The sequence below is a fragment of the Malus sylvestris genome, chromosome 6 (genome assembly GCF_916048215.2).
Source record: "Malus sylvestris chromosome 6, drMalSylv7.2, whole genome shotgun sequence".
Lineage (NCBI taxonomy): Eukaryota > Viridiplantae > Streptophyta > Magnoliopsida > Rosales > Rosaceae > Malus > Malus sylvestris.
The window spans coordinates 30669107-30691004 of NC_062265.1; the positions used below are offsets into that span (position 1 = coordinate 30669107).

The 21898-nt window shown below is 37.7% G+C and overlaps 2 protein-coding genes and 1 long non-coding RNA gene across 3 annotated transcripts; 2 read left to right on the plus strand and 1 right to left on the minus strand.

Annotated features, from left to right (window-relative positions):
• Positions 1-5231: 5231 nt before the first annotated feature.
• On the minus strand, positions 5232-7481 carry LOC126626270 (uncharacterized). Its single transcript, XR_007624647.1, has 3 exons — positions 7035-7481; positions 5804-6433; positions 5232-5698 (listed from the first exon to the last, which is right to left on the minus strand). It is a non-coding gene; the product is annotated as an uncharacterized LOC126626270 (long non-coding RNA).
• Positions 7482-12416: 4935 nt separating this feature from the next.
• Positions 12417-15164, plus strand: LOC126626271 (protein EDS1L-like). The gene is made up of 3 exons (XM_050295532.1): positions 12417-12821; positions 13297-14049; positions 14172-15164. Exons 1-3 carry the CDS (start codon positions 12456-12458, stop codon positions 14898-14900), a joined length of 1848 nt encoding a protein of 615 aa, XP_050151489.1. The 5' UTR covers positions 12417-12455; the 3' UTR covers positions 14901-15164.
• Positions 15165-19054: 3890 nt separating this feature from the next.
• Positions 19055-21670, plus strand: LOC126626272 (protein EDS1L-like). Its single transcript, XM_050295533.1, has 3 exons — positions 19055-19487; positions 19968-20720; positions 20800-21670. Exons 1-3 carry the CDS (start codon positions 19119-19121, stop codon positions 21526-21528), a joined length of 1851 nt encoding a protein of 616 aa, XP_050151490.1. The 5' UTR covers positions 19055-19118; the 3' UTR covers positions 21529-21670.
• Positions 21671-21898: the final 228 nt, after the last annotated feature.

Consider the following 21898-nt stretch of genomic DNA (forward strand, 5'->3'; position numbering starts at 1 on the left):
TACATATCCTTTATAGCTTGGATATATGCTACTCGTACTCCTTTCTTCTCTAAAATCCTCCAAAGAATGTCTTTTGGGACCCTATCATACGCTTTTTCCAAATCTATAAAGACCATGTGTAAATCCTTTTTCCAATCTCTATATCTTTCCATCAATCTTCGTAAGAGATAGATTGCCTCCATGGTTGAGCGCCCTGGCATGAACCCGAATTGGTTGTTCGAAACCCGTGTCTCTTGCCTCAATCTATGCTCAATGACTTTCTCCCAGAGCTTCATTGTATGACTCATTAGCTTAATACCCCTATAGTTCATGCAATTTTGTACGTCACCCTTATTCTTGTAAATAGGCACCAAGGTGCTCTTTCGCCACTCGTTTGGCATCTTCTTCGTTTTCAAAATCCTATTGAAAAGGTCAGTGAGCCATGCTATACCTGTCTCTCCCAAGGCTTTCCACACTTCAATCGGTATATCGTCTGGGCCCACTGCTTTTCTATGCTTCATCTTCTTCAAAGCTACAACCACTTCTTCCTTCCTGATTCGACGATAAAAGGAGTAGTTTCTACACTCTTCTGAGTTACTTAACTCCCCTAAAGGAGTACTCCTTTCATGTCCTTCATTGAAAAGATTATGAAAATAACATCTCCATCTGTCTTTGACCGCGTTCTCTGTAGCAAGAACATTTCCATCCTCATCCTTGATGCACCTTACTTGGTTTAGGTTCCTTGTCTTCTTTTCCCTTGCTCTAGCTAGTTTATAGATATCCAACTCTCATTCTTTGGTATCTAGTCGCTTATACATATCGTCATAAGCCGCTAACTTAGCTTCTCTCACAGCTTTCTTCGCCTCTTGCTTCGCTCTTCTATACCTTTCACCATTTTCATCGGTCCTATCCTTGTATAAGGCTTTACAACATTCCTTCTTAACCTTCACCTTTGTTTGTACCTCCTCATTCCACCATCAAGATTCCTTTTGGTGTGGAGCAAAGCCCTTGAACGCTCCTAATACCTCTTTTGCTACTTTTCGGATACAGCTAGCCATGGAATCCCACATTTGGCTAGCTTCCCCCTTTCTATCCCACACACACTGGGTGATTACTTGCTCTTTGAAAATGACTTGTTTTTCTCCTTTTAGATTCCACCATCTAGTCTTTGGGCACTTCCAAGTCTTGTTCTTTTTTCTCACTCTTTTGATATGTACATCCATCACCAACAAGCGATGTTGATTAGCCAAGCTCTCCCCCGGTATAACTTTGCAATCCTTACAAGTTATACGATCCCCTTTCCTCATTAGAAGAAAATCTATTTGTGTTTTTGATGACCCACTCTTGTAGGTGATCACATGTTCTTCTCTCTTCTTAAAGAAGGTGTTGGCTAAGAAGAGATCATATGCCATTGCAAAATCCAAGATAGCTTCCCCATCCTCATTTCTCCCTCCAAAACCATGGCCACCATGAAAACCTCCATAGTTGCCTGTCTCCCTGCCCACGTGTCCATTTAAATCTCCTCCTATAAATAACTTCTCCGTCTGAGCAATTCCTTGCACCAAGTCTCCAAGGTCTTCCCAAAATTTCTACTTCGAACTCGTATCCAACCCTACTTGAGGTGCGTACGCACTAATCACATTGATGAGTTCTTGTCCTATTACAATCTTGATTGCCATGATTCTATCTCCTACCCTCTTAACATCTACAACATCTTGTGTCAGGGTCTTGTCCACAATGATGCCAACATCGTTTCTCGTTCTATTTGTGCCCGAATACCAAAGCTTAAACCCTGAGTTTTCTAGATCCTTTGCCTTAAGACCAACCCACTTAGTTGCTTGTAGGCAAATAATATTTATCCTTCTCCTCACCATAACTTCCACTACTTCCATAGATTTTCCCGTTAAGGTTCTTATATTCCACGTTCCTAAACGCATTCTACTCTCTTGAACTCTACCCTTCTGTCCTAGCTTCTTCACCATCCCCCGTCTAATAGGATCAAAGTACTTCTTTTGTGTGTCCTGTGTAAAGTTGATAGGAGCATATGCTCCCAAACAACTTTGAGTGGAGTCGTTCGAAAAGAAGTTTCTATGGCCCCCTTGCTCATTTAACACTGCATCCGGGTGCCGATGGAGATACAGCGACCCTTGCTCACTTATCACTGTGCTCGGGCCACACAGCGCGCCACTTACGGGTGACGTCCTAGCTTTAGCGCGATTTCGTTCTGGATTCATTGTCATAAGGATTCGACGTAACTGTGGAGTGCCGGCTATCGACTACCTGACGCCCTCCCCCTCCTCCTTTATCCGGGCTTGGGACCGGCAATGTAAGATAAACTTACATAGGCGGAGTTATGATAAAACACCTAAGTGATAAAAAAACTTTATATAAACTATCGTCTAGTGCTTATCTTATGACATTTTAGTGTTCATCGGGTTTTATTTTTATTAAAATTTCGAAACTCTTTCTATTTATGATGACAACAAACTTTTAAATTCACCAGCTTGGAGCAGAATTCTGCACACCGAGTCCAAATTTAAAACATCCATATTCCATACATGGAATTGAAAAAATCCCACCAACTTCTCCAGTTCCTTGGATTTGGCGTAATCTATTCTTTTACAAAAGCACTTATCACCTAACTACTTTTCTGAGAAGTTGTTTTCCAGATTATTCTCTTGTGGTCTCTCCGGTGTGTAACCCTGGCGATGCCACAGTCCAATGGAACAGTACTTACCGAGACAATTGCAGCAGCAGCTGTAGCCACGCTTGCTATTGCTGGAATCTTGTTCTTCCTCTACAGATTCCTCGTTGCTCGCCGCTGCACGAAAGGCAAGGAAAATGGGAGTCTTCGCCGCAAAGAAGTTGAGATGAATCGCGAGGAGTTTAGGCAATGTGGTGGGAATGTGAAGGGGTTGATTGTTAGTGAAAATGGGGTGGTTGTTATAAACTTGAGGAAATTGGAAGCTGGACAAATTGATGCAATTTCTCTAAAGATTATGTTTAACCCTAGCTATGAAGAATAAAAAAGGGTGGATTCTAAGCGGTCTGATTTTATCAACGTAATCAATTGGTAAAAAACCATTTTCTCTACATCCTCCAAGATCTCTAAGAACAATTTCACCTAAAGTGTTGGAAAAGCATGCCCTAGAATCACAGCCTCCTCCACCACCCCAACTAATCTGCGTCGCCGCCACCTCCACCATCACCACCACCACCTCCTCCACTACCGCCGCCGCCGCCACCTATTATGGTAAAAAAGAATCCTCTACCGCCTCCTTTGCCTCCTAAGGCAGGTGGTTCGGCTTTGTCACTTAAACCGCCGCCTGCGCCTATAGTCAGAGCAAGCTAGAGCAAGCAACAAGAGCAGGGAAGAGGCTTAAACCGGGGAGGAGGGCTTAAAAGCAATCGGTGGCGGGCAAACGAAGCTGAAGCCGCTGCACTGGGATAAGGTTATGGCAGCTGTTCATCATTCAATGGTCTGGGATCAACTCAATGACGGATAATTTAGGTAATCAAATCTCACTCTTATTATATTATACTTGAAACTAAAAACTAAAATGGTTATTAAACGAGCGTATTATCTTGTTTTTTATGTCATGGCTCTAATCATAACTTAGACAATTTCTTATGTTATATGCAGATTTGGCGATGAGCTTATGGAAAATCTCTTTGGATATTCCACGATTAAAAACCAATCCTCTGAGAGAAAGAACCACTTGCCTTCAGCTTCAAGCAAGCCAAACTCTTGCCCCAACACCTCAGGTTTTCATATCCTCGAAAGTCTCTGAACACCGCGATAGTGCTAAGGTCTCTTGCAATCTCTCGAAAAGAAATTGTAAATGCTCTCCTTGATGGACAAGGACTTGGTGCTGCTGCACTAGAAAAGCTCACAAAAATTTCACCATCCAAAGAGGAAGAAGCAAAAATCCTCCAATTCAATGGAAACCCTAGTAAACTAGCACTTACTGAATCTTTCCTCTACCACATTTTGAAGGCTGTTCCTTCGGCATTCACACGTTTCAATGCGATGCTCTTCATCGAAAACTACGATCCGGAAGTCGTTCACCTCAAGGAGTCCTTCCAAACACTTGAAATTGGGTGCAAGGAGCTAAGAACTCGCGGGCTCTTCCTAAAGCTTCTCGAGGCAATTCTCAAAGCCGGCAATAGAGGCAATACACAAGGCTTCAACCTAAGTGCTCTTCTAAAGCTATCCGATATCAAAAGTACTGATGGAAACGCTGCTCTACTGCACTCTGTGGTTGAACAAGTAGCTCAATCCGAGGGAAGAGGCTTTGTGATAAATCAAAACCGCAGCTTTGGAAGAAACAGTACTCGATCAAAGAAGCCAAACTAGTACACTGAATTCAGATAATCTAACCCCTGAAGAACGAAGAAAAGAGTACTTAATCCAAGGTTGTCAAAGCTAGAAGAGTTGAGCATTGAACTAGCAGCAACCATTGAGTATGACAGATTAATCCACATGAGCTCTACTCTAAGCAACCGTGTCAGTGAAATCAAGAAGCTTTTGACAGAGAACGGCAATGCCGAGAGAGGAGGGTTATGGAGCTTGTGAGGAAAATAACCGAGTACTACCAAGCAGGAGCTTCGAGAGACAAACGAGGTGCACCATTCAATTGTTTGTTACTGTGAAAGATTTTTTTAGACATTGTTACTCTTGTTTGTGTTGAAACTACAGAAGAAGAGTTCTACGAAAGCGGAAGTGGTAGAATCATCGTCACCTCCACTGTAACTTTCAAGCATAACATCAAAGAAGTTGATGAACTTTCCACTCACATATTGTTTCAGATGTGTCATGGACATCTTCCAGTGAATCAGAAAATGAATTCTGAACCTGATGTAATATAGTTTTCTAAACTTATTGATATTTATTCTTTGAGTTCTTTTCCTTTTCCTGAATTTGCTCAGCAACCCAATGGCAAGAACATCCCAGGTCCCAATTTCCCAAGGGGAATTGCCTAGGAAAAAGCATTAGCAATGCCCTGTGAAGTGCGACTAACTTTCAATTTGGTTATGAGCTCCCTAAGCTTTCATTTCGTACCAATGTTTAGCAAGGAACTAGAAAAATTGACCCCGTGCGTTGCTGCGGGACAAAAAAATTCTATGGCACACTAAATTTCAAATATATAAACGCTGGTGGTAGGAGGAGAAAATTGAAGAGCCTGGATCAGAAGCTGAAGTAGTGAAAATATGTTAAAGCTAAGCAAAAAGGAAAAGGTGCAATCTTTAATTAATCTGAAACACATTATATAGTCCAGTTTGATTTCATGATTTGTTTACTTGGAACAAAACGTTGTCCTTATGAAGACAAAACCATGCAAAAGAAACATCTAATTACCCAGCATACTGAAATTAAGAGGTGAACCACGTACTCTACACATAAAAGTTTTAATTGATATAGTTCACATATAAAATATTAGAAAATGTTGGACCATTACTACACAAAAATGATGAGGTTGATACGTTCCCCTTGAACTATCTTTCTACTCTTTGATCAAGATCAGTAGTTCCAGATACAATATATTACAAAATATTGTTATGTTTGTGTGCGAAAAAGAATGGGGAACTGATGCTATATAGGGCTATTTACATAGCAAAAAAATATCATCAAAGATTGTTTCATTTGCAGACATAAAGGATGATAAAGGTGTTTAGCAGCACAGCAAAAGTGTTTCGGTCTTGGCAGTCGATAAGGAACCTATAAAAATGGAAAAGAAAGTAAAATTTTTTAAAAACATGGATTAAATTTGCATACCAATAGATTAATATTGTAAAAAAGATGGTGAGACAATGGTTTGGTTACCTAGTTTTTCTTTTGTGGAAGAGGATCTGTTTTTAGACCGGTTGGGGAGGAGTCCTTTTTCAACAATTTGATTGGAACTTTGTCAAACTCTTGTAGGTTTGCCTCTAAAATCTCTTTTGCCTCGGTATTTTGTTGAAAAGGTTGAAAAAATAAAATTTAGATTAGTTTCAAATTAATTTAAGATATATAAACAGATCTTGTCAGGTCTAAGACAACATTTTTTCAGCATCGGTAAAAAGCGGTCTCCTGATCGATTCCCTTTTTCTCTTATGCGGTTCTCCAGTCATTTCAAGTGGACAAATGGAACATGACAATGTGGTTGAAGACACGGTAATTTCTCTGATAAAGGACTGTGGAGTTGCTGGTTGTATTTCTGCATCTTCATAAACATTGTAGATCAAGATATCGTTTGAATTCACAGCATTTTTCCTACTTCCAAAGCGCAAGTGAAATATTTGTTTCTGTCCTATAAGTCTGAGAAACTCATGTGGCAATTGTTGTTGATCGACTGATTGTTGATTGAATACCAAGTCGTTACACGCTGCACCAAACACTTTTTCACCTGATTTCTCGATTATAAGAGCATTGATTTCACTGGTTTCGTCTTCAAGAACTAAGGATACTTTGTACCTGTATTAAAAAGCAAAAATTAATTTTTCTAATTAAGTTTGTAGCAACTGCATTTATAAGTACACAGTTAAATATTAGTGTTAACTAATTAAGTAATAAAAACATAGCTATACAAATGTGTAGGCATGTTTTAATAAGCATGAGGAGATAATTTAGTTGTTAACTCTATTTAATATGGATAATGTTTTAACTATAATTTAGACAATAGAATATAGGATGCGACAGAAATTAAAGGTTGATTTTAATAGTAAGTGATAGAATTAAACTATAACATGTTTGTTATTACCAGGAGTTGGAATTTGGTTTGGATGCTTTTGACAAATGAGTTGACCAGTAGTTGAATCCTTGTGCATTTGTTTTGCACCATTGGGGCATGCACTATACCACTTATAACGCGTGTCAGAGTGCTTAACCGATGCTTTATACAAAAATATATCATTCTGGAATTTTTTTTCAAAGATGCATGGTAATGATTAAATATATATCTTTTAATAAGAAAAAAAGTTCTAAACTATAGCATTAATCCAAGATAACAAAATATAATCAGTATTTATACCTTATACAAATCTGCATCCAAATAACCCAACTCCTCAATTGTCACTTTTTTTTTTTTTTTTTTTTGCAGTTTGCAAGGTTTCAGCCTCATTGACTTGCTTGGAAGAAGGGGCAGTATTTTGATAGGTTGTACAGAACTTGAAAACCTGCAGAATTTTAGAGATAACATTATTGAATAGCTTTGTGAAAATAACACTTCATTTACCTGTTGCAACTGAGAACATTGGAGATTTTTTTAATACAGATCCAAAAATTTATACTTTTGGTAACAGTACTTTGTTTCACAAAGCAAACCAGGAAATCTGAATGTTGCATACAAAGTACATAGTGTTGTTGAAAATTTCTAAGGGAGTAGTTGACAATGTTGAAAATGTTGTTAAATAAGTAATAAAGCAGCGAATTATGTTTGTTTTCATGCATGATATAGGGAGGTACATATCACAAATCAGTTAAAATTTTGAACTAAGGAAATGAGGAAAGATGATGGAATTAGAATCCATGAAGGGCTTTTGTACACTAAATGTACTTACATTGATTTGTATGAATTTAGCTCCATGATGTCTAGATCAATGAAGAAAAGTGATGAGCCAGTGCTGTTTAAAATGATATTTCATGTTCATTTAAAAAATGGAGTTTTAACAAAACACTTCTGGTACTATTCACTTTTAACGAAAAACCACATTTTTACCTTTAACTGACACTATTCACTATACCTTTAAAAAATGATTTTCATTAAAAGAGAATTTTTTTTGAACTTTTCGTTAGTTTTCCTTTCAAAAAATGATTGATAAAGAAAAACATGAAAGAAAAAAATCAATGTACATTGTAAATACTTTAATATAAGTTTAATAAAATGACGTTAATCAAAGCTATATAAATAAATATGCCTAACACAAATATATAAAGATTTAACATTACATAAAGGGCCCCTACATAAAAAGTGGTATTGGAGAAAAATTTAGTCCAGAACTAGTAAAAAATGTGATAGCTGAATCCTACACTGCCTCAGTTAAAGGGATAAATGAATATTATAATTTTAAGTAGTGTGATGCTTTCATAAAACATTTTAACTCTGTGTAAATACATAGAGATTTAAATGCTTGCAGAAAGAGGTTAACCCTAAACCGTATAATTTTAGATATCATAATTTGCAAAGAATATACAAAGAGAATTAATTTTTTTTATCAAACTAAATACCTTGGTCATGCCGTGAACAATCAATAACAACATCAGATCAACGAAATCATTCAAATAAAAAAATACCCAATAACCCAAATTAAATTTTAATCAAACAAATGAAAACATGCGCTCTGATGTAAACAGGAACTAAATCAAATGACACAACCCAAAAAACACTTCTCAGCCACCAAAACCCAACGAGCAAGACAAACAAACCAAATACAAAGCAATAGAAGTGTATTTTCGCCCGTTTACTGTTAGTGAAATGCTATTCATACCATGTCTTTGTACTGCATTTTCATACCATCTTAGGTGACATTTGATGTGGACAGCCACATTATTTGAATTAATCAGATTTTTAAATTTAGTTCATTATTTAATAAACTAATAATTAAGAAAAACTAGTTAATTAAATGATGATTGTGATACACGATGAGTCTTTCTCCTTCATATCCTTGGATTTTGCAAATTTTTCAAATGATGTAGTTGTCTACATCCGATACCACCTTAGGTGATATAGAAATATAGTATAAAAGCATGCTATGAATATCATTACTTGGCCTTAAATATTTGGACTTGATGATGATGGACAGGTGGACATAAGAGCTAGTGAGAGAGAGTTAATGAGAAAAATAATAGGAAACCTAACTAAAATGGTTTGAAAACTTTGAGTTTTGATGATAAGGACAAAATAAAAAGTAAAGTGAATAGTATCAAAATTGACATTTTAGTGTAAAAATGTGATTTTTCGTTAAAATAAACAGTACCGGAAGTTTTTCGTTAAAATTTTCAAAAATAATTATATATAACAACAAAACAATTACCAGTTGTTTTACCCCATGGATAAACAAATTGGTTTTTGGACGAAGAAATGATAAACAAATAGGCTGCAGGACCAAAAGAAATGATTAAAGTTGTCAAGAGTTAAACCCGGCCACATCGTTTGTGGCACCGAAAAAGATAAAAAAAATGACAAAGAAATTGGTTGTAGGGAAGAAATGATTAAAAAATGTGCGTTGGGTTTAAAAACCAAAGAACCACACGTGATGGACTGGTAGATAGAAAGGGTAAATCCGGTATATTACCATACAAAAATGGAAAAAGTACACTGCCAAGTCTAACATGAGGGGCAATTTAGTCAATTCACTGTTTATGAACAGGCATGCTCTCGCAGAACTATGACCATCCTCAATGGTTGGGTTAAAAGCCAAATATTTTAGGTCGGAAAATTTAGCTTTTAACCCAGAAACAGTTTTTCTGCTCCAACCGTTCTAGCCTAAAATTTTAGCCCGGGATTATTAAAGAATGAATTTAGGCTATTTTTTTTGTTAAATTAATTTTTTTTAAATAAATAAATATGTAGACTATTGTAAATTAATTTTATGAACATTTTAATCTAAAAAAATTTAAATTCCGATCAATATTGAAAAATTTAAATTTCGATTTCTAGGCTAAATTTCGGGGGGAATCTGGCCTTGGTTTAGCATTTAGCATTTAGCCCAAATTTTCCCCTTGGGTTAGAGTCGGTTTGGGGGGGAATTTTGGGGGATAATTTGGCTTTTAGCACACCATTGGAGTTGGTCTAACAGTGCTATTCTACTAAGTTTTAGGGCTGGTTTGGTATTGCTGTTGTGTTTTGAAAAAAAAACTGCTTCTACCGTGCTGTGACAATAAGCTCATTTTTGCTGCTTAACATTTTTAGTTTTTTTTTTTTTACCCAAAATTGTGGAAATAAGCTGTTTTTAAGTGTTTATCAAACACATTTTTGAATTCATCTTTTTTTTATACCCACTTTTTATAAAAGCACATCAGTACCAAACCAGTACGTAGTACTTATAAATAATGTGCGGGGTTGTATCACGGCTTTACTGCAATTAGTCGTAAAACCGATACTAGACTTTTACATTCTTCAACAATTAGAACTAAATAAAAATAGAATTAGAGAAATACTAAATCGTCAAAAAAGAATTCTTATATAAACCACGCTTAAGTGCCTCTTCAGTAGTTCTTTGGGGTTCCATTTAATTAAAAGTTTGTAATCAGTTTTATTTCTGTAGAACAAAAAACAAAAGTCGTTGGTCTCTGACTCCTACTATTCATTCGGGCTCAATTTCTCAAAAAATTCCCATGAAAAGCACAAACATTTCCTTCAAAGACGAGGAAAGAGAACATTCACAGAAAATGGAAGGAAAAGACCTTGCAGCAAGCAACAAAAAACAAAACAGTTTAATTTTCACCAATGGCAGGAATATTTACTGCAGAATATTCCAACCCTTAAGAGTTAATTAGGACATTAAACAAAAACTAACTTTTAGGATAGTTCCTAGAAGTTTAGAGAAATGCTAAAGAGAGACTCTCAAAAGTTTATGAACTTTCTGTCACCTCATGTTTTTGGTACAATATTTTAAACTGTCGGGATGGAATTGAGAGTTGACAGAGAGTATGAAAAGTCTGACTTTGAGATAATTTCTTTAGCATTTATTCTCTCAAAGTAGGAGACTCTGTCACCTCATGATTTTGACATACTGCTTTATAATATTAGTACAAAAATTAATGTTAAACTGTAATATGATGGGAAGTCCATAAAAAATCTCACTTTAGGAGTCTTCTTAGCATTTCTCCAAGTCTCCCAAAGTCAATAAACCGCATCGACCAAAGTTTAACAAAAAGGGATTGTTTAATGACAATAAAAAAAAGAAAAATTAATGAAAAATGTTTGAAAACTTTGAGTTTTAACGATAAGGACAAAATAAAGGTTAAATTGAATAGTACCAGGATTGACTTTTTAGTGTAAAAATGTGGTTTTTTGTTAAAATGAACAGTACCGGGAGCTTTTCGTTAAAGTTCCCTAAAAAAACAAAGTAGTTTCATTTGCACCAATAGCGGGAATATTTCCTGCAAAATATTCCAACCCTTAAAAGTTCATTAGGATATTAAACAAAAACTAATCACTTCTAGGACGGTTCCTAGAAGTTTAGAGAAATGCTAAAGAGACTCTTAAAAGTGAGACTCTCTATAAAAATTTCTATCATCTCATATTTTTAACATAATATTTTATAATATTCATACGAAAATTAACATAAAACTATGATGGGACAAAGAGTCTATAGAAAATCTCATTCAACATTTTTTTGAGTCTCCCAAAGCCGATAAACTGCGTCAACCAAGTCAATAAAAAAGGAAATGTTTAAAGGAAAACTAATGAAAATGACTTGAAAACTTTAAGTTTTAATGATAAGGACAAAATAAAGGGTAAAGTGAATAGTACCAGATTTGATTTTTTAGTGTAAAAATGTGATTTTTCGTTAAAGTGAACAGTACCGTGGGCTTTTCGTTAAAACTCTCAATGTTTAATGACAATAAAAAAAACAAAGCAGTTTAATTTTCACCAATAGCAGGAGTAGTCCCTGCAAAATCCTCCCAACCTAAAAAGTTGATTAGGACATTAAACAAAAATGAATCGCGTTTAGGATAGGTCCTAGAAATTGTGGTTGCTTACAGTGCAAGAATAAAAAAATTAAGCCGCGTAAAACAAAGTCAATAAAAAAAGAATATTTTAACGACGTCACTCATTATTATTGTTTGATAATAATTATCTTCACTTGTAATTGAGAGTCTTAGGTTCGATTATTGTCAAAGACGGATTTGAATCATATTATATGTGATTTTTCGTTAAAGTGAACAGTACCGTGGGCTTTTCGTTAAAACTCTCAATGTTTAATGACAATAAAAAAAACAAAGCAGTTTAATTTTCACCAATAGCAGGAGTAGTCCCTGCAAAATCCTCCCAACCTAAAAAGTTGATTAGGACATTAAACAAAAATGAATCGCGTTTAGGATAGGTCCTAGAAATTGTGGTTGCTTACAGTGCAAGAATAAAAAATTTAAGCCGCGTAAAACAAAGTCAATAAAAAAAGAATATTTTAACGACGTCACTCATTATTATTGTTTGATAATAATTATCTTCACTTGTAATTAAGAATCTTAGGTTCGATTATTGTCAAAGACGGATTTGAATCATATTATTATTAACCATTATGAAACTTAATCAACTCTTGCACGATTGCATCCACTTAGTAGAGATAATATCGTTTGTTTAAAAGAAAAATTTTAATGACAATAGTGCCCATTATTATACACCCAAAAATCAGCACAAGCCTAAAGTCTTGGTCAATCTTCAAGGGCATTCTTGTAATTTGAGTCCACACTGCATTCTCCAGCTTTCCTATAAAAGCAACAGCATCTGCAACCAGAAACATACCAAAAACAACAAATTAAATTCAGAAAAATGGGAAGTGAAAGGCTTGGAGAGATGCTGGATATAGGGGAGGAGACTATCAAGAAAAGCTGCTCTCTTGCCTTGGAGGCACACAAATTCCCAGGTGAACCGTTTCTTGTGGAGAACTCTGCTGCAGGATCATCAGATGTTGTTATCAGCTTTCCTGCAGGAACTTGGTCTGTGGAGAGTTTGTTTTCTGGAGAAAGTGATTTTGGAGAAGCAAAAGTCGATCTCGAACTCTTTCCTTCCTTGAAAAGTGTTGGGAACTATGATCCAGCAAAGCCAGAAGAGATAGACTTTGCAATTGCAACTATCAACCAAGCATTCGTTGACAAAGTTAAACAAATATTGGACAATTCCCAGCTGAAAATCAAGGTACTGTTTAAAATTTGAATACATTTGGCAATTGTTTAAAATTTGAATTGCCATAATGCTATTAGATATTGTTTCTGTGTTACGGAGTAGGCAATTATAGTTACTTGTTTGTTTGGATGTGCTTTTAATGCTATTAGATATTGTTTTGGTGAAAATATTTTTAGAACTTATCTTTAGTAAAAATGCAACTGAATCCTGAAAAAATACTTAGTGCTTTATGTCAGAAGCACGTAACTTTGCAGAAAGCACTTCAAGTGTTTTTGAAATCTAAAACCATTTTATCTAAAAACACTTTCATTCATTTTAAAATTACATCCAAACAATCTATGTGCGACTAATGACAAAGTTAAATTAACAGACCGGATTTAGGTTGAGCATATTACAGCAAAATTTGAGGCATATAAATACGATGTGCTGTAGGCCAATTCAATTGTAATTCGTGTTGTCATTCACTCTTAAATCTTAATTTTCTCAGGTGCAAGAGGCCATCACTGCAAAGAAGAGAATAATATTTACCGGCCACTCTACCGGCGGTGCAATTGCTGCGTTTGTCACAATCTGGTTCTTAGAAAATTGCTCGAAAGAAATCAGTGGATCTTTCTTCTGTGTGACTTTCGGATCTCCCCTTATTGGTGACCACATTATTTCTCATGCTCTTAGGAGAGAAAATTGGTCTGAATACTTCATACATTTTGTCATGAGATATGACATTGTCCCTCGGATTTTGCTTGCTCCTCTGTCATCCATTCGACAAGAATTCGAGAAAATCCTCCCCTTCTTCGATCCAAGTTCCTCTGAGTACATGAGTCAACCAATTGGATCATCCCAGGCGGCCTTGGATCTGTTTACAAAGGTGATGAGCAGTGCATCATCTGTTGCAAGCAGTGCCGCCTCTAAACTGATGGGGAGTCCAAATCTACTACTCGAAACTGTAACGAAGTTCATTAACCTAAGCCCTTACAAACCTTTTGGCACTTACATTTTCTGTACCGGGAATGGGAAACTGGTTGTCTTGAAAAACCCTGAAGCTGTGTTGCAACTCTTGTTCTTTACTTGTCAATTAAACAACGATACTGAAAGGGCAACAATCGCCAGTAAATGCTTGAACCAGCACTTGGGATACTATGATGAACTTGAAGGTAGCTTGGACATGCAGAGTGTGACTTGTGACGATAACTTAGAAATGCTCAACTTAGCGTCAGATGGTATCTTTGATGACCTTGGCCTGGTAAGTACTTTTTTTCCTTTACAAATGTACTTAAAAATAAAAACGAAATGGTTATCACACGAGCCCTATTATTGTATCTGGGGTCTGTAACGTGTTCTGATATTTTTCTTGTAATATTGCAGAGTGCAAGAGCTAGACAATGTGTTCGCGCAGCAGGTGTATTCCAGAAGCAAAAAAAAGAAAACAAGGTCAAATTTGATTTAAAAAAGGGAAAAATGGAGGAAGAAATGAAAAACCTAAGAGCCTACCAAGGCTCGAACGAGGACAATGGGGGATACTATGATGCGTTCAAGCTTCAAGAGGTGAAGAGAGATTTCGAAGCGAATGTGAGTAGGCTTGAACTTGCAGCCGTATGGGATGAGATTACTGAAATGCTGAAAAAATATGATCTTCCTGATGAATTTGAGGCTATATCAGACTGGGTAAAGCTTGGAACTGAATTTCGCCACCTTGTCGAGCCTCTTGACATTGCTAACTTCTACAGGCACGGAAAGGGAAAAGAGACTGGAGTCTATATGAAGAGAGGCAGGCCAAAGCGTTACAAATACACACAAAGATGGCTCGAGCACGAAAAAAAACTGCCAGTAGGTTCCCGGGGGGAATCTTGCTTTTGGGCAGAGTTGGAGGAGTTGCACGCACTTTCTGACAACCTCCAGGCAGTGAACAAGGAGAAAAAGAGAGTCTTGGACCTTCAGGAACAAGTAGGGAAATGGATTGTGGATGGGGTTCTCAGCAAGGATGTCTTGAAGTCGTCCACCCTCCAGGCGTGGTGGAGCAAACTCCCCGTTGGCCTCAAAACTGAAACTATTTCAGGACTTATGAATGGTGCAGGAAATATGCAAGTGGGGTAGTACTAATTAGTAATTAAGTGATAATAAGGGGGCAGAGCTAGGGTTAGCACCATAGCCACTGGTCAGACTGCCTGCCTCCGGCTCTGCACCCAAGTTTGAATCCCCTCTCCGCGGTTTTACTGTTTGTTGTGTGTGTTTTGTTGTGTCTGTGTTTTGTTTTGGTATGGTTTTGGTTTCAAGTGCCGTTTTCGTTTGTAAAGGTTTTGGTTCCAGATATGCAATGAGTGTTCAGCAAAAATAACATCTATACTTTTCTTAAGGGAACCAGGATGGTCGCAAAATCACTCGTGTTGAAGTTGTGTGGCTCGATACATGCCATGAACATATATGGCCATAAAAACAAAAACAATGCCTTCTCTCTAGCCCTATTTCGCAGTAAATTTCCAAATCAACCGAGCAAACACAATTTCCTGCAAAGTAAGAAAGAAGAAACTTTCAACGAAGTGGAAGGCCCGTCAACCAAGTCTTTAAATATTAAGAAAACATTTTCTTCTAGTCTTCTTTAAATATTAACAAAACATTTTGTTCTAATCTTCTTTAAATATTAAGAAAACATCTTTTGGAATACATCCTAGAAGGTTTGGTTGACTTATAGGCAGGGCGGATGCATATATGGACCTGGGTGGTCTCGGGACCACCCCGAAGTTTGAAGAAGCGCCTGTGAAGACCTCTAAGGATCACCCAACGGTTTGGACAGGTGGTGGAGGAGAGAAGATTTAAACCAAGAAGAAAGATCTAATTTAGACGAAGATGAGCACAAAGAAGACCACCATAGCTATGCTGTTCTTGGACCTTAGTTCCATAGAAGACGAAAGACTCCCTCTCCATTTCCCTAGTGATCAACACCCCCCTTTTTTTTAATTGTTATCCAATTAAGTTATGCCGCCTAACATTTTAATTAATAAAAAGATGGTGTAGTACTCAACGAATACTTTTTATCAAATTTATTCGACTTCTAAAGAATATTTTGCAAAGTATTACAAACTTTTAGTCACTTGAACTTTCATCTTATACCACCAAATTTACTAAATACTAAAGCAAAAATTCAGATATTTTATTTTAGGGTGTTATATGTTAAATAATAAATTTAAATTCTCAAAAATATAGTTTTTTTAGTGTAAGTGTGTATGATCTCTACGCGCATAGGATTGCTCACCAAACAACGTTATGCATTTGCCCTGGCACCAATCTGCCTCTTAGACAGATTTGATTACTCCAATCAACAGCCTGTCGCCGGCAGTCTGCCTCACCCTCTGTATCAGCTGCGGGCGTGTTACCTTGTTCGCCTGCAAAATCAATCGAAAAGTTCGAAACAAAGTGATAATGTTGTCATGAATCATGAAGTTTCCACTCCAGTCTCTACCTCCTTGCAGCTCGATTGCTTTGAGCCCGGCGCCACCATTTCTGCCTTCCCCAAAATCGCACGGCACAGCAAGATGTGCTTCAGCCCATTTCCATCCACAGCCGACCACAATGCCCTACACAAATGTTCAATACAATCCACCAATTTATCGATAAAGATGAAACGTTTCGATTTTAAAGATGTCGAACCTTGGCATTCTTGGTTCTCTGTATCCGCAACTCCTTGAGAAATTAGTACAAAACAGGACGCTAGTCATATATGAACCTGTTCTTACCAGTAAGAACACGTTCATTAATAAAGCTGAAAATTTACACGTGTTCTTATCGGTAAGAACATGTTCATTTGTAGAGCTGAAAAATTTACAACTGTTATTACCGGTAAGAACACGTATAAATTTTCAGCTCAATTAGAGAACGTGTTATTACCAGTAAGAAGACGTTCATATATAACTAGCGTCCTGTTTTGTAATAATTTCTAAAAAAATTAATTTTAGGCCTCGGGGTCTACTCCTTACTAGATTCTCTTTATCAGCTGAATGTAGGGTATGACATGTCTTGACAAGTCATGACCTGTCTTGACACGCTAACCCTCCACTAGCATGTTGAGTGTGTTAGTTCATGTGGAGATGATGAAGAAGCTTGTCCCTCGTTTGGCTTCAGAACCAAAATTCGTGCTTGTTCTAGGCATGCATATAAGGGTTGGTGCTATATGTTTGGTCCTTCCTAACCCCATTGCACGTCGAAAGCGAGTTCAAGTGGCAGCAACGAAGTTTCTTGGTCCCCGTTGAACTCTTCGGTTGACCCTGTTGCCTCGTTTACGATGGGCTCGTGCGAGCACAATGTGGGATACTACGACGCGTTCAAGCTTCAAAAGCACAGGAAAGATTTCGACGCGAATGTGACAAGGCTTGTGCTTGCAGGCATATGGGATGAGATAACTGATATGCTGAAAAAATATGATCTTCCTGATGAAATTGAGGCTATATCAGATTGGGTAGAGCTGGGAACTGAATATCGCCACCTTGCCGAGCCTCTTGAAATTGCTAACTTCTAAAGGCACGCAAGGGGAGAAGACACCGGAGTCTACATGGAGAGAGGCAGGCCAAAGCGTTACAAATACACACAAAGACGGCTCGAGCACGAAAAATCCTGCCAGTACCCCAGGCGAATCCTGCTTTTGGGGAGAGTTGGAGGAGTTGCACAATCTTTCGGGCAACGACCAGGACCACCAGGCAGTGAACAAGGAGAAAAAGAGAGCGTTGAACCTTCAGTGACAAGTAGGAAAATGGATTGAGGACAGGGTTCTCGGCAAGGATGTGTTGAAGTCGTCCACGGTCGACCTTCAAGGCATGGTGGAGCGAACTCCCCGTTGACCACAAAACTGAAACTATTTCGGGACTTATGAATGGTTCAGGAAATATGCAAGTGCAGTAGTACCAATTAAGTGATAATATTGGGGTCAGACCTGGGTGTAGTGCCGTAGCCATTGCCATTGACGGTGTGCCAAGTGAGGTATATATGCTATGTCAACCAATGAGTTTACCACGATGACTATTGGTTATATGTGGCAATTGTCATATCACGTTGTACATGAATGTGGTAAAAAATTATGATTTGTCTAGCATTTTCTTTTTAGATATTTTTTTCCAGTACTCACAAGCATTCACGTTTTTCTTGAACTTTGGGTGTCGTCGATAAGATTTAGCATTGACTTTTAATCTACCTAAGCCTGTAACGTAACTTGTAACGGTCAGACTCTCCTTCCTATGAAAGTGGCCCCCATGTTACAGAACGAAGCGTTCCTCTGCCTGGCTCCGGCTCTTCATCCAAGTTTGAATTCACTCTCTACAGTTTTAGTGTTTTGCTTTGGTATAGTTTTGGTTACAACTTACAAGTACAGTTTTCATTTGTAATAGTTTTGGTTCCACACATGCTATATGAATGTTCAGCACAAATAACATCTATATATACTTTTCTTAAGGGAACCAGAATGGTCACAAAAATATGACAACAAAATGCAACTGTTGAGGTTGTGTGGCTCGATACAAGCTAGTGAGCATGACAATTCATTGCATAAATACCACAATAATTTACACGCCAAAAAAAGAACGGAAATAGCACTAAATCCACAATAAAAACAAAAACAATGTCTCCATTCTAGCTCTATTTTTCAGTAAATTTCCAAATCAACAGAGCAAACACAATTTCCTGCAAAGTGAGAAGAAACTTTCGACGAAAGTGGAAGGCAAGGACCTTGCATTGCAGTACTAAGAAAACATTTTCTTCTAGTCTTCTTTTTTGTTTTTTTGTCGTCAACTTCTAGTATTCTTTAAATATTAAGAAAACATTTTTTGGAATAACCAGGAAACTTACATGTGAAGTACATCAAATTCAAGCCTCGTCGTCAGCCAAGGTCAAGCATTACTTGTTTAATGACAATTAATAAACAGTTGATAGGAATATCCCAACCACGTCAATCATACGTTTGGAAGACCATGTCATCTTTACACCTACTTGCAACCAAGCGGGCCACTAATGAACTCAAATAAAGGTGCGTCCTCCTTTGTTGTGTGTGGGAGCGCAGATGACGGAAATTAAAAAAAAAAAGTTGAAGTTTTATTATAAAACTAATTGGTAATATAAGAATAGTACAGTAATTCATACTTTGAATAGTTGTCTGCTGAAAAGTAAAAACAAGAATTCCAACCAAAACAAAACAGGAAGCCCAAGTCTTGGTCAAGACTTGCGGGCATCCTTATAATTTTCCCCACCATTCCATCCCGCCACTCCTTTAAAGCAAGACCCAAATCAAATCATCAAAAACGAGAAAGAAAAAAAAAACCATAATTTAGAAAAATGGGAAGTGAAAGGCTTGGAGAGAAGTTGAATATAAGCGAGGAGCTTATCAAGAAAAGCTGCTCTCTTGCCTTCAAAGCACACAAATCCCCAGATGATCTGTTTCATGTGGAGAAATCTGCTTCTGGATCATCAGATGTTGTTTTCAGCTTCCCAGGATCTTGGTCTGTGGAGAGTTGGGCTTCTGGAGAAAGTGCTTTTGGGGAAAAAACGATCCAACTTTCACTCTTTCCTTCCCTGAAAAACATAGGTTATTATGATGAAGCTGCAGGACCTGGTGGGAACCAAGATTTTGCAATTGCAAGTTTCAACCAAGCCTTTTTGCAGAAGTTTGAACATGTATTGCAGAATTCCCAGCTTAAAAATAAGGTATCAATATGTTATTGTTATTCATTTGCTATAGTTGCTAATTGTAAATTTTTAATTTTGCCACATAAACATTATATGTAAAAGAATGTGAAGTACTACGTCGAAAACTTGACAAAATAAAACGCTATATATAAGCGAGTGTATTCACAATAAAAATATATAAGTGCTAAAACTGATACGGACTTTTCATGTATAAGCACTTGATAGCTTACACTTCAAAGAAAAACACTTCAAATCCAATACTTCAGAAAAACTGTCTACTGCATGGAGATTTTTCCTCCCGATGTGCTAATTAAGTGATTTTGTATAAAACGTATAGTTTTCTTCAGAGCAATTTTCCTAGTTTACTAAACTAATAATGCTCTGACATTTTGTAATAAAACCCGACACCTATTGGCTATGCCTTAGTACGCACAAATATAATGTGTTGCGGGATGTTAATTAGTAACTCAGGTGGTCTTTCATTCTTAATTCTCCCAGGTGCAAGAGGCTGTCAATGAAAAGAAGAGAATAGTATTTACCGGCCACTCTACAGGCGGCGCAACTGCCATGCTTGCCACAATCTGGTGCTTGGAAAATTACCCGAAACAAAGCAATGAAACATTTTTCTGTGTGACTTTCGGGTCTCCCCTTATTGGTAACCATATTATTTCCCATGCTCTTAGGAGAGAAAATTGGTCTCAATACTTCATACATTTTGTCATGAGATATGACATTATCCCTCGGATTCTGCTTGCTCCGCTCTCTTTGATTCAACATGAATTCGACAGGATCCTTCCCTTCTTCAACCCAAATTCCCCCGCCTATGCGAGTGAGTCGATTGGATCATCCCCGGAAGCCTTCTATTTGTTTAGAAATGTGATGAGAAATGCAGCATCTCTTACAACTCATGCTGCCTCCAAACTACAAGGGAGCACCAACCTATTACTCGAAACTGTAAAAAAGTTCGTTAAGCTAAGCCCGTACAAACCTTTCGGAACTTACATTTTTTGCACCGGCAACGGGAAACTGGTTGTCATGAAAAACCCTGAAGCTGTGCTGCAACTCTTGTTCTACTCGTGTCAATTGAGCAGCGAAAGTGAAGGGGCAAGGATCGTGCTCAAATGCTTAAACGAGCATTTGGCCTACGAAAATGAGCTTGAAGGCAGCTTGGAAATGCAGTGTGTGACTTATGATGATAACCTAGAAACGCTCCCCTTAGCCTCAGATGGTTTCTTTGATGACCTTGGCTTGGTAAGTACTTTTATCGTTTCGATAATATTACATCGCTTCTTTTCAAAATTGTACGTTCTAACTTTGTATAAAATCGCAGAGCGAAAAGGCTAGATTATGCCTTCGCGCAGCGGGAGAATTCGAGAAGCAAAAACGAAGAAACCAGGAGAAAGTTGGTTCAAAAATGGAGATGATCACGAAACATTTGAAAATAATTGAAGACTACAGGGCCTTATGCGAGCACACTGTCGGATATTACGACGCCTTCAAAATTCATAAAAACAAGACAGATTTCGTTGCTAATTTGAGCAGGATTGAGCTAACAGGTATATGGGATGAGATCATCGAAATGTTGAAAAGATACGACCTCCCCGATGAACTGGAGGCTAAGAAAGAGTGGATAAACCTTGGAACTAGGTTTCGCCGCCTTGTCGAGCCTCTCGATGTTGCTAACTACTACAGGCACTCATTGGACGAAGATACCGGAACCTATATGAAGAAAGGCAGGCCAACGCGCCACAAATGGACGCAGAGATGGCTCGAGTTCGAACAGAAACTGCAAACTGGTTCATGCACGGAGTCCTGCTTCTGGGCAGATGTGGAGGAGTTGCACAAGCTTTCCGGCAACTTTGCGGCGGTATACGAGGAAAGGGAGAGAGTTTTGAGAGTTCAGGAGCAAGTAGGGCAATGGATTCAGGACGGGGTGATCGGTAAGGATGTGTTGCTCAAGTCGTCCACCTTCGAGGAATGGTGGAGCAAACTCCCCGCTGACCTAAAAACAGAAACGATTTCGCAACTTGTGAATGGTTTAGGAAATGTACAAGCGTAGCAGCACGGTGGTGCGCGAATTTGGTTCCAACAAGTAGGAACCGAGAATAAGTTGTACAGTCGTCTTTCATTGTGTATGTCAAAATGTACGCCAGTTCCTGTAACCCTTAAAGAATAACAGCAAAACCTGGATTTTTCGTGGATTCGTTCGTTTTCAAGATCCATCGCGAAATATAGAACTTGACACACCCCGTTCCGACGTACTCGAGATCAAACTAAAAGATTTACACAGAACGGTGCAACAGGATTCAATCTTATCATACATCCTACACCGGCACGGTAAATTTGCTCGAGTGTGCTACAAATCACTTCCAGATAATACATTAAATGTTCCGAACGAATAACATGTCCAAGACAACCAGAAGGGTCAC

Excerpts from the sequence above, each read along its gene's own strand:
- LOC126626271 (XM_050295532.1), top strand. The coding sequence starts at position 12,456 with ATGGGAAGTGAAAGGCTTGGAGAGATGCTGGATATAGGGGAGGAGACT. Across the intron at positions 12,822-13,296 it reads ATTCCCAGCTGAAAATCAAG|GTGCAAGAGGCCATCACTGC; the intron begins GTACTGTTTAAA and ends TAATTTTCTCAG. Across the intron at positions 14,050-14,171 it reads TCTTTGATGACCTTGGCCTG|AGTGCAAGAGCTAGACAATG; the intron begins GTAAGTACTTTT and ends GTAATATTGCAG.
- LOC126626272 (XM_050295533.1), top strand. The coding sequence starts at position 19,119 with ATGGGAAGTGAAAGGCTTGGAGAGAAGTTGAATATAAGCGAGGAGCTT. Across the intron at positions 19,488-19,967 it reads ATTCCCAGCTTAAAAATAAG|GTGCAAGAGGCTGTCAATGA; the intron begins GTATCAATATGT and ends TAATTCTCCCAG. Across the intron at positions 20,721-20,799 it reads TCTTTGATGACCTTGGCTTG|AGCGAAAAGGCTAGATTATG; the intron begins GTAAGTACTTTT and ends ATAAAATCGCAG.